Genomic DNA, 12775 nt, shown 5'->3' on the forward strand with positions numbered 1-12775 from the left:
TGTACAAGAACAGAGCTGAGGACTTCTGTTTGCAGAAAGTCTGTCACATAACATATGAAAAGTTTCTTATAGGTAGATTTTTGATCAGACAGATATTTTATTGTTATACAGAGAAAGCATTCACTCCCTTTCTACTAGAGAAAATTCAATTTGGACAATGGCAAAAAGGCTAAGCAAGCCTGAGCGTATTGGTCCCATTCTTGGCACTAGTATGGTTTACGCTCAAAATACACGGCAGATATTTTCTAATTACCTGCATCCCAATATTAATTCAATTCAGCTTTAAGTGGAATTTACCATTTGTGACATATTTTTCAAAAACTACACTTCACAACATGCATGCATGACAAATACACAGAACCATAAATAAACAAGCAATAATATATATTTATATATAAATTTTACTAAATGATCATAAAATGTTCCAATGCTAAAAGAAAGTTTTAACATCCAAGTAAATGACATAATAAAAAAAAGCAAGTTGAACAGCGAGCACATGAGTGAAATGTGCATACACCTGTAAAAATATACCATAGGTAACTGACAAAGCATTTCGTAGCAAACATATGACTATAAAATTTCCAATAATACCATGTAATGATGGTGAATTCAATTTAGATTGCAAGAACATGCTCATACTTTTGAAAAGATTCAATTATTTCAGCAATTTCTTGTGGATTGGAATTTACCCTTTCAATATTTCCCAACAATTTAGTGTAAATGGAGGAATAAATTGTTATAAAAGAACTGAACAATTATTAGCATCCCCTCATACACACACAAACACATACCAAAAAAAAAAAAAAAAAAAAAACCTTTCTTTGTAAAAAAATCATCCGGGCAATGATTCTCCTTTGACACAGATGCAGTTGTATCAATAACTTCTGACCTTCAATAAAAAAAAATACGCATATTTTACTTCGGAATTAACTTACTACGAAATCATAAACGCGAGCACATGAATGAAATGTGCATACACCTGTAAAAATATACCATAGGTAACTGACAAAGCATTTTGTAGCAAACATATGACTATAAAATTTCCAATAATACCATGTAATGATGGTGAATTCAATTTAGATTGCAAGAACATGCTCATACTTTTGAAAAGATTCAATTATTTCAGCAATTTCTTGTGAATTAGAATTTACCCTTTCAATATTTCCCAGCAATTTAGTGTGAATGGAGAAATAAATTGTTATAAAAGAATTGAACAATTATTAGCATCCCCTCATACACACACAAACACATACCAAAAAAAAAAACCTTACTTTGTAAAAAAATCATCCGGGCAATGATTCTCCTTTGACACAGATGCAGTTGTATCAATAATTTCTGACCTTCAATAAAAAAAAAAAAAAAAAAAAAAAACGCATATTTTACTTCAGAATTAACTTACTACGAAATCATAAACGCGAGGTAGTCGATATAAAGAATAAATTATTTCTCACCTTTCGAAAACATCCGCTTGTTCAGAATCTTCCACATCTCGGGAATTTAATTTCATATTTTTTTCTTGAGCTCGACGTTTTCGCTGAATTCTGGATATTTTATTAAAACCAGGTTGTTTTTTCTGTCGTCCTTGATATTTACGCATATTTTTTTGCTAACTGACCACAGTACAAATAAATGTAAACAAAACAAGTGCGGAATAGCAATGCAATAGGGTTGCCGTAAACGTCATTCCGCTGATAGCTGACACTGTTTAGTGAAAACTGTGTATAAAGGAATATATGAAACGCTTCTAAATATTATTTAGAAAAAAATATGATTTATAACTGATATCAAAATCAATTACTTCGTGAATTTTTACAGAAATAAGATTACAAAGCTAAATTTTAACTCGTAGCGCCATCTATTGACGGCTTTCCAAACTACACATTAAAATTATGTATTTCAAACTAATTTTTTTAAAATATAATATTTAAGTAAATTTCATTCCAAACCTGATTCTAACATTGTGATTCGAAAACTGACCTATTGCTTTATATTTCTGCCAAATTTCACGCAACATAGTTTCTTAATTAGCGATTCTGCGTGTAAACAAATTTTTAGTATTGTAATGCTGCTGTAGTAGACCACCTTAAGAGAGAAACTTCTTTGTTATAAGTTGCATACTAGTAATATGAACATGAGGTCATCCCCCTACCAAAAAATGGTTTTCAGCTTTGTTTTATGATACTTTTATTTTAGTTATTAATCTGTATAATTTTATTATCACCTATAAGAACATGTTTGTTACAACACAAAGTTGCACATGTGGTCATTTTGACCATTTTGACCGTATGCATTTTTATTTTATTAATTTTTTTAACCTATTTTGCTATTTAAGAAACATCGTAATGCAATAAAAATTTTAAAATGTTGAAATTAACAAAGATTATTAAACATTACTGTTAACAAGCATATTACAATTTCGAAATTTTTACAAAAGCAGAAAATGTGTTACCAAACATTGACATATTATATACTGGTGTAATGTAAAGTTCACAAGCTCCCTCAGTTGCTTTGCACAACCAGTATTACCAAAATCAGAACGTAAAAATATTCATCTGTCAAATTGTTTGATGTACACTTAGAAGTGTTAATCAGTTTCTGGAAGGAAGAAAAAGGTTAGAAAGCAATCTCACTATGGAATTGTGGTAAGTTGAGGAAAACTAAGCATATCACATTCAACGTTGTATACACTTATGTTAAAAAATTGTAATATTTGTTTGATAAATCATTCCTATCTTTCAATATGTTGTAGTGCTTTCTAATATGCACACAATACAAATTTAAGTATAATAATTAGAAAGGGGGGAAATGTAAACAGAACCTAAAGAATTGACTAGTAGTCAACATTACTGTTTTTTCAAAGGTGGGCATATTATGAGAATCTTGCTGTATTTTACAATTTCGTCTATTTTAGAATATTTATAATTGGATATGAAACATATGTTGAATTCTGTAACTTAATCTAGGTATTAAATTTATCTTACAGGGTTTTCACACTTTTTACCATACGGACCTTTGATTATGCTGTTCATTGCACTCATATTTCGCTGTTACAGAGTTGAAGCTGACTGTAAAGAAAAATATGGACCGGCATGGAGCAATTATACTGATAAAGTTCGCAGTCGCCTCATCCCATACATCTTTTAATCATCTTTTTCATGTTTTGTATCTATTTCACATGCATGTCACATAATCATATTACATCATATGAAAATAATTTTTCTGGGAAAACAAAAATATCCTTTAAAAGGATCTTTTTTTGTTATAAGTTTTTATCTGTAGTATATTTGACTTTTGCTCACATGTGTGTGATTTTAAAATTTTACCTGTAATATAGATAATATATGTATGTTTGTGTGTGTGATTTAAAAAAAAAAAGTGATGAACCATCATTGAACGTTTCATTCATGGTTACATCTATTTTTTAACCATTGCATAGTCAATATGCATTTGTTCCCTTTTATCATAATTTGAAGTGTGGAGGACTGTTCTCAACAGATATTCATTTTTTTCTCTTTGTAAATTTATTTCTTTACTATAAAAATCATTGTGTATACCTTATGCATGCTGTATTGGCAGGATTAATCATAAGCATTTCATAGTTTTAAGCTAGCTTTGTATTTTATTTTAGATAACTATTACTTATAGCAATTATGGAAAGACAAAAAGCAAAATCTTTTAGTGAATAGTATTTTAAATCTCATATCAGTTATTTTAAATTTTGGTGTGATGTACTTAACATGAGATAATTAAAAGGCTATAAAAACCTAAGAATTCATTTGCATTATGAACCTGAAGTGCTCCTTTTTTTTTTTCTTCCCTCCTGTCATCCAGTCAAGTTTATTTAATTTTGAAGGACTTTTCAGAGTATTGTCATGAATGGTTTTAAAAGTTCTGGATACATTTAAAAAGAAATTGTGATTAAACATTTACATGTAATAAAAATGCAGTTGTGTTACTTCATAAAATGTTCATAAGTTGCATTTTATAAAGCTGCTTATAAAAAAAAGGGGCGTGGCGGGCCTTGCGATAACTTCTACTTCTTCACTTTTTGTAATCTGACAAGATTTTACAGATAGCTAATATCCATAATTACTGTGTAAAAGTTTGAATATCTTTAACAAAAAAGTGCAGAATAAAAAATACCTTGTTCAAGTAATATATTCATTCGATATGAAGATATAAAGTATATTTTAGAGAAATTCTATTCAAAACAGTTTTAAAATTAATAAGCTGCATTTTTACAACACATTACAGATGTTAGAAGTTTTGAAATCATTAGTAGTAGTTGAAACTAAATTGGGGAGGTCTGTGATCAGAGCAAAAACACATACAATGCATCAGGAACATTTGATGTCGCACAGAATTTCAGACACATTAAAAATAATTTAGAAGATGATTCAACGTCCAAATGAGATGAGAAATTTATGGCAAATGGAAGCTTTGCAATTTCTTATAAATATGATGATAGTCATAACTTAAAAGATGATATAGTCAAAAGTCTTTAATCCAGACGTCCATAATCCAGAATGATCTATAATCCGGACCTCAAAGCTACAAACTTTCTGTGCATGTGCATATGCATTTACACATGCGCATAATATGTTTACGCATTTTTTGCAGACTGTTAGAGCAATTTTATAAAAGTAAGCTTGAACTTTCGATTATGTCAAAAGGAATTCTGGATCTGCCAAAGGATCTACAAAGTGAAAGCATGTTTCGATGTTCATCAAACAAAAAGTGGAATTGCTGCAAAAAATGGATAAAGGCATATCCTTTGTTTCTCTCAGCATTCCGAAATCTGCTTATCAATTTCACGCTGCTCTGCGGGGGAGGGGAACGTCGCGGCGCACAATGAACTGGAAGTTGATCTGTCAGCACTATCCTTATCTTCAGGGCAGATGTTTTTATTTTATTCCGCGTATAATACCTTACTAAATGTACTTTCATCTCGGTGTACTCCGTCTTTGATATGATTTATATCAAATTCCTCGTCATTATAAATATCACGAATACACATCAAATGGTTTTCTGGTTGCAATTTTCTAATTTCGACTATGTGTAATGTATGCTTTACACATGCGCGTGTTGAAAGAAATGTTTAATAAAGTAAACAAATAAATAGTAAGCCTTTTTTGTTTTTGTTTTTGTAAATTTTGATACCCTTTAGATCATAATTGCTCTTTATTTCATAAATTATGGTTTCATATTTTTTATTTTATAATTTTTTCATGCCATCTTACGAGATTTAAACTGATGACCTATAATCCAGAATCGCCAAAGTCCCGACGAGTTCGGATTAAAGACTTGTGACTGTATTACCTGTAAGAAATTTCAAGAATTTGTAAAATTTGAGAACAGATGTATAGCATGCTTGCCATGGAACAAGCATGCAGAGCAATTACATGATCATTTTGAGGTAGCAGAAAAACGATTTGAATCACTGTGGTACCAATTTAAGAAGAATCCAAAGTTTCATGAGAATTACAAACTGTGGTAGGTCAACATTTACAAAAAGGTATTGTGGAAGAATCGGCATCTTTAAAAACTGAAAACAAGTACGCATCAAGCTGTAATTGGAGAAATCAAACACATTGCAAAACTTCAATATTATAATATCAAGTTGTCCTCAATGTATGATCATGGGCGGAAAGAAAACTGTCATTAAATGACTGCTTAGAATCATAATGTTCTTTCAATTTGAAACTTGTTTCACCACTTTTAAAATGATGTAAATGTGGGCTTGTGGCTTTTTTAAAATTTAGTTGCAGCTCTGCAATTTTCCTGAATTCTGGCATGTGACTCTTATTTACACGACGTTTATGTATAGCTGCCAACTGTCCCGGTTTTTCATCACATTTCTCATGCTCCCTGTATTTAATTTTTACTTTTTATTAAGGAAAACGTTTCTCAGCAATAAATGAAACTTAAATTGTACAAATCCTGTTCCCTCAACCTTAGAGATTTTCATAATTTTCCTCGTTAAGTCTTAATCTGATGTAAACATTTGCTAAATTTCTTGTGGAGATTCAACCAGTGTTTAACCATTTAGTGGTTTCCCCCCCCCCATCAATAAATGGTACATTATGAAATTTATCCTCACAATAATATATTCATTAAATATTTTATTTCCATCATATTTAAAAGAACTTTGATAAATAAAAAATTTTCTACTCTACTCAGGAATTTCCCAGTGTAAAAGTGTAAGAAAATTAGAAAATGAAATTGGCCAAAGAACATAAAATTTAAAATTAATATATTGTACATCAGAATCAGTTTGTAATTAGTTCAGCAATCCGAATGATGTGTTATAAAGATAATTAAAGTTATTTTGAAATGGTATTGCTGCAAAAAGCGAAAATCTTCCACTGACTCCCAGTTTTTCTTGTTTCAAGGTTGGCAGCTATGATAACATAATTGAATTTTGAAGAATATTATGTTGTTTTTTTATTTTAAGTATTTGTACTTTAATAGCATAAAAAATTGCTTAATATTATGTTAAATTTCCTGAGCAATTTACAAATATTCTGTTCCAAGTTGACCAAAATATCAATGGTCACTAACTAAAAACTGTTTACATTTGCTTGGACCTAATAATTTCTGAAATCATTGTAAAAGCAATTTAATCAATACTCAAAATCAGTTTTTGAGTGTTGTTAATTTTTATTGTTAGATGCATAAAGGACATTGAAAAAGAGCATTAACAAATATTATTTCTCATTGAACACACTTCATTTATAAATGTTTTTTTGATTAAAAAAAATATTTGCTTTAAATATAAATTAAGTTTACAATGAAGTGGCTAAAAATTGTTCCTCTCATTTTCAAAGATAATGCAAGATCATCACTAACAGAATCAAAATTTCAAAATAATGGAAAAAATTTTGAGCATGTTAATAAGATCATAAACGGTTTTAGGATTGCTTTACAAAAATTCCTAATTATCAAAGAATGGTCATTTAATTTTTATTCAAGAAATTAAATAAATACCTTTCTAAACAAGTTAATAAAAATTATCTCCTTATGGAACATAAATGCAGCTTCTAATCCTGTTTGTTATAAAATGCTTTAAGGCAGTGGTTCTTAACCTTTTGGCTAATGCATACCATCGAAACAAAAAATTGAACACATTTTACCAGCACTACTACCACCACCACTCTTGAACAAAGCTCAAATCACATAAATTTATGAGTGTTGGAAAAAAAATTCAATCAAGATGTTGGGGTTTTAATTTTTGAATTTAATAGTTAAAAATATTTTGCTTCTTTGCATACCACCGCTTGAGAACCCCTGCTTTAAAGAATTATTTTGTTCTGTCGACTAGCAGCATATATAGTAAGATGTTGAGCAATAAAAGTTTTTGTACCATAATTTTATCAATTGAGGGAGAATAAAAAATCTTCAATACTGAAGCTTAACTTGATATTTTTTGTTTCTTTGCAAACCTAATAAATTTGGCTTGAGCAAAGAAATTATTATTTTGTTGTTTTTGATTAAAAATTTATTTCACTATAATATTTTAAAGCGGTAAAAGTAAAAAATGCAAAGGAGAATTTAAATTATAAAAGTGCGAGGTTTTTTCAAATATTTAATTGATATTATCACAAGATTCAGCAACTACCAAGTACTCAGAACTTAATACTAGATATGCCAGATAATGAATGCTTGCTGAATATCCATTACACCCCTATAATTAATTATGAATGTTCTGAGTTCAGTAAAATCATTTGCGCATTATTATTGCCTAAGCAGAATACATGAAATGCAAAATTAACATTTATTCAGAAGTTATATATTATTTGTATACAAGTTATATAATATATTTGTACAAGCTAAAATGTTATATAAATATTTGTACAAGCTAAGTAAATATGAAAATGTTGAATGCCATTCATATGACAGTACAATTTGTTATTTGTTAATTAATATAGCTGTATGGTTTTTGGCTGTATAAATCATCAATACTATTGATTATCAAATGAATAAATATTTCAACTTTTGATTTTGCTGTTGATTCAGTTTGAACTTATATCAAAATATCATTTATAAAGACTTTTCATATTCTTGTAGTTCAATACAAATTTTAATCTGTTATTTCTATGTAAGTGTGCTTTCATAAAAGTTTTTTAAAACTTAAAATTTTCATTAAAAACATTTTTAAAGTCACGCTTGTTAACTAAATGCGAGAGACTGTTAGATTTTTCTAATAGTGCAAAAGTTAATATCAAATGTAAATTATATGCATTGTAAATTGATCCAGTTAGAAGTTTTATTTAAGAAATGGAAATACAGTGAACCCTCTCTAACTTGATTGGCACTATATTCATAAACATGACCACCAAAACATATAATTTCACTCTTCATTAAAATATTTTATGTATTAAATAAAATGTTAAATGTCAAATTGTACTGTAATAAGTGGATTATCTTCCTTTAAGTCAAAAATAATAATTAAATAATTTCTGAATCATCACATTTATCCTTTTTTAGCATACCATGACCTGGCATATAGGCTGCTATTCAGTTTAAACAATGCTGTTTACACTGAATTTTTCAGCTGCTGTATGCATATTTTACAACGCATAACAAATCATTTTCAGGTAGCACCTATGGTACCCATAATATCATAACAATGATTTGTTATTTTCTAGGTACAACTAATATATACTGTCTTCGGATTTGGGAATTATCGAGTTATAACTTTAATGTTAGCATCATACAGTGACTATTGGGACAGCGCCGAAAAGTTTTAAGAATAGTAGCATTACTTGCAAGCTGTGCGAGAGGATTCAGACAATAAAATTTTGAGTCCAGACCTAAAATGAAATCATGCTACTGAGACTTATAGGTATTGAGAATAAAATACTTTTATCAAATACAAGCCAATGCATCTGCTTTGAAAGATATGAAAGAAATTCTGATGAAAGTTATCCCAGCAGCTCCCTTAAACGGAGCTCTGAATTAGGTATACAAGTTAAAAGATTTAAATCATGATCTAGTAATAATAAGATGGTTGATGTATATCATGAATTTCCAATTGTTTAATAGAAAGGAGCATTAAAAAATCATAATCAAATAGACTGTCTTCGTTAGATGAATACATTGGGTTAGCAAGAAAGTAATTTTAAGTTTTTAGTGTGAAATAAAACTAATTTTTTTCTATACAAAAAATGAAACTTAATTCAGTCAAATACCTTTCATGATTCCGTGTTTATAGAACTTCTTGTCTTTATCAAGAAAAAATTTAACTAAGTGTGGATTATCATTTTACTGAAATTTTAACCATTTTAGAAGTTTTGTAAACTTTTAAATACATGATAATCTGATAGTGCAAGGTCACTTCCCGACTAAGCTCCAGTAATTTTGGACATATTGTTAAAAGGTGTGTAAGGACTCACATTTTCATGATGAAATATGATTCCTTTGAGGTTTACTCATTCTGGCCTTTTTCTCTTTGATTGAGTGCTTCAATTTCATAAGTTGTTGGCAGTAAACATCCAAACTTATCATTTGGGTGCTTAGAAGTAGCTTGAAATGTACAACATCTTTGTAAACCTGCCAGATTGACAGCATGATATTTATCTGATGCAATTCAGCTTTCAGTATGATGTGTGCTGATTCATTATGATATTTTTTTATTAATGTTTTTATAGACAATCCATTTTTCATCACTATTGATAATTCATTTAAAAAAGGGTGGATTGCATTACATTTGAAAAGTGTATCATATAAGTTGATTCATTGTATTAAATGAATTTCTTTCAATTCATGTAGAACCCAAATATTGAGCTTCTTAATGAGTCCAAGACATCTTATGTGATTTTCAGTTTTTGTGTTTTGATATATTTAACTATTTTTGCAGTTTTTTCTCACACAGTTATATGCAGTTCAGTTAAATTATGTCGTTAATTTTGTCATCCTTAACTTTAGAACGTTGGTTACTTCCAAGAGAAAAATGTTCGGAATGAAATTTTTTTAAACCAATTCTGACACTCACGTTCTGTTAAAACAATCAACACCATTAACTTCAGATATCTCTTCATGAGCCTTAGTATGAAAGTAAAAATTTAAAGATTTATAAAAGTAAAAATATGTTGAAAATATTTAATTTTGCACTCCATGTTAAAATTAACCCTTAACTAACAGTTGTAAATAAAAATACACAGAATTTGTTTCTATAGCAACCAAAAAGTGTATGAGATTGACAGAAGAAAAGCAAAATGAACATAATGCTATCTATTTATGCAAATTGAAATTATTTTTCGTCAACCCAATATTTTTTTCCCCCAAATGGTTGAGCATTTGGTTCTCAAGCATTCATAAAGGAATAAGGAATGGCAATTGTATCAGCTATTTAGCCATCTTATCTCCAAGAATGTTGTTCCAAGTGCACTACATGGGGTTAAACCCTCATCCTTGGATTTGGACTATCTGTCTTCCTCTGCTAACCATTATGCTACACAAAGCGACTCATTAGATTAAAATAGCAGTAAATATTTTTGCAGTTACTGAACAAAATTCATAATACATATTCTTAGTTCTTTTTCTGCTTTATGCATGAAGTTAGTTTTCTGTGTTTGAAAATATTATTCTCTGACTATAATTTACAAAAATTGATGTGAAATAGTTTTTCTTTAAAATTAATTCAAAATATTATTAATGTAATGCTTTTAATGAACCAGTATACCACACTTTTAGTTAAGATTTTTTAAAATAAATTCTATTCATCACGTTCAGTCTATAATGAAATCAATAATTGTCATTTTCTTTAAAGATGGCCATCTAGAACTAAGGGTGCTTAGAGAAGGATAACTGCATATAAATTTTTAAGTACTGAGAGATATTTTTACATATCCCTCAGTTTATTAACACTGTAGATTTTTTTATTTTCAAAGGAAAATTATATGGAATGGCAGTGAGTCTAAGACTTCATAACTTACAACTCATATGAATGATAAATGTGAAAGGAAGGTAGAAAGGCTTAGATATATACATTTCTAACATTTAGGAATAATAAAACTTTTTCAAGTTTTTATAGCAACAGTCAGTTTTATTTATCATCTCTTAATTTAGTATGGTAATTACTTGTATTCTTCACATTTTAGTCTAAATATGCTCGTACTGAGTGATATATCTGACTCTAAAAATACTGATAAATTTTCCAAGATCATTTCTTTGAACAGAGACCAATTTACAAAACTGGAGGCCCTGCTCTTTAATTTCTTTCTACATAGCAGGTGTTGTTAGTACCAGCTGTGTAAAATAAAATATGAAATAATCTGATAATTTAATATTTTCATTAAAAGTTATTTAAATGAAAAAATTTGTTCATGATGTGTTTTTATAATTTCAGTTTAGTTTGTGTTGGTCAAAATTGATATATTTTAAACATGGATCTTATTTTTCATGTAAAGTTAATTGGTTAAATCAATGCATGCAAGCATTCTGCCTAGAACTAGAATAAAGGGAGCTTTAAAAATTCTTAAATCTTTTTCTGCATTTTGAATTGAAAAAACAATGTATAATTTTATATTTTAAATACTCTATGAGGATCTGAACTCTCAACCCAAGTGTTCCCTTTTTTGAGTTTAAAGTTTAGTGTAACTGAATGATCACAAGCACTTTTTTTACTTCCTGTTTGGATAAATAACAAATCATGTCATGGTAATTAATACCTTTTCAGGAATTTATTATATAAGAGCAAAATGGAGTTGTTCTAGGTGGCATGCAGTTTTTCAAAGTGTAGTGATAGTGGCTCTGTCGTGCATTAAATGAAATTCATTTGTTATTTTGATGACAGTAAATTTCAGTTTTTATGTGTTAAATGAGTTTTTAATATAATAATATTTAAGAAATGTATTTAAATAATTTTCATTGAAAATTTAACATGTAATGAAACTAGTCTGTTTGTTGAAAATGTACTGTAATGTAATTTCATTTTCTACTTGTAATGATGCTGTTATAGCACATGGCTGCTGTGTACATAAGTTGTTAAAAGCACTCTAAACATGATGTGTATCAAACTTGACATGTGCCTTGATTTTTTATGTATACTTATAAATCATGCGTTTGTATCTTGGTATTGAAATATGTAATGTGTTTTTGCACATATAGATTAAGAAGATATTTAAATTTTGCCATTGTTAATTATTTCTAGTACCTGCATATGTAATGAATAATTAGTTGTAGAATGGCAGAATTTTTATAGATTAATTTAACACTTTAAGAATTGTTTGCTAATTTGTATTTTAGGAATATTTTGGAATCTATAATTAAAAAAATTACGTTTTTATATCTGTTTGTAATTGTCCATTATATATATATATATATATTCTAATACCACAGTATGATAAAAATTATAAATGAAAATGCAGAACACTTCATGCCTGTGAAAAATAATTTAGTACTGCTTTATTAGCTGGACAGTTATATTCTTTTGTTTATTTTCAAATATAACAAAATATATGCTTGGTGCTTAACATGCATTTATTATTTGAACTATGATGTCGCTGTCAAAGACTCATTAAAAGATAGCATTTGATGTATGGATCCATTTGTTCATTTAAAATCACATGGGAGATTTGTAGGAATATCTTTGCATTAATTCAAATTTTATATTATTAATTGATGCCCAAGCACTTACATGATGATAAAAAATTATATTTAAAACTTTCACTTAAAATGTCACAAAAAACAAGCCAAGGACATACGACAAGATAAAATGCCTTCAGTAAACATATTTTTGATGATTATTGGAACAGAGCTATAATGCCATAAT

The 12775-nt window shown here is 28.7% G+C and overlaps 1 protein-coding gene across 3 annotated transcripts in view; it reads left to right on the forward strand.

The window, feature by feature from the left end:
• Positions 1-12538, forward strand: part of LBR (lamin B receptor) — an 85227-nt gene extending 72689 nt beyond the window's left edge. For all 3 annotated transcript variants that reach the window (XM_085814781.1, XM_085814782.1, XM_085814783.1), the window contains exon 12: positions 2984-12538. In XM_085814781.1, the coding sequence (XP_085670907.1) occupies positions 2984-3144 (161 nt within the window). In that variant the 3' untranslated portion in view covers positions 3145-12538. The remainder of the gene's footprint in view (positions 1-2983) is intronic.
• The last annotated feature ends 237 nt before the right edge of the window (positions 12539-12775 follow it).

This window comes from Stegodyphus dumicola, chromosome 4 (assembly GCF_044657685.1).
Source record: "Stegodyphus dumicola isolate Sdum_Otavi_A_Nest chromosome 4, ASM4465768v1".
Taxonomy (NCBI): Eukaryota; Metazoa; Arthropoda; class Arachnida; order Araneae; family Eresidae; genus Stegodyphus; species Stegodyphus dumicola.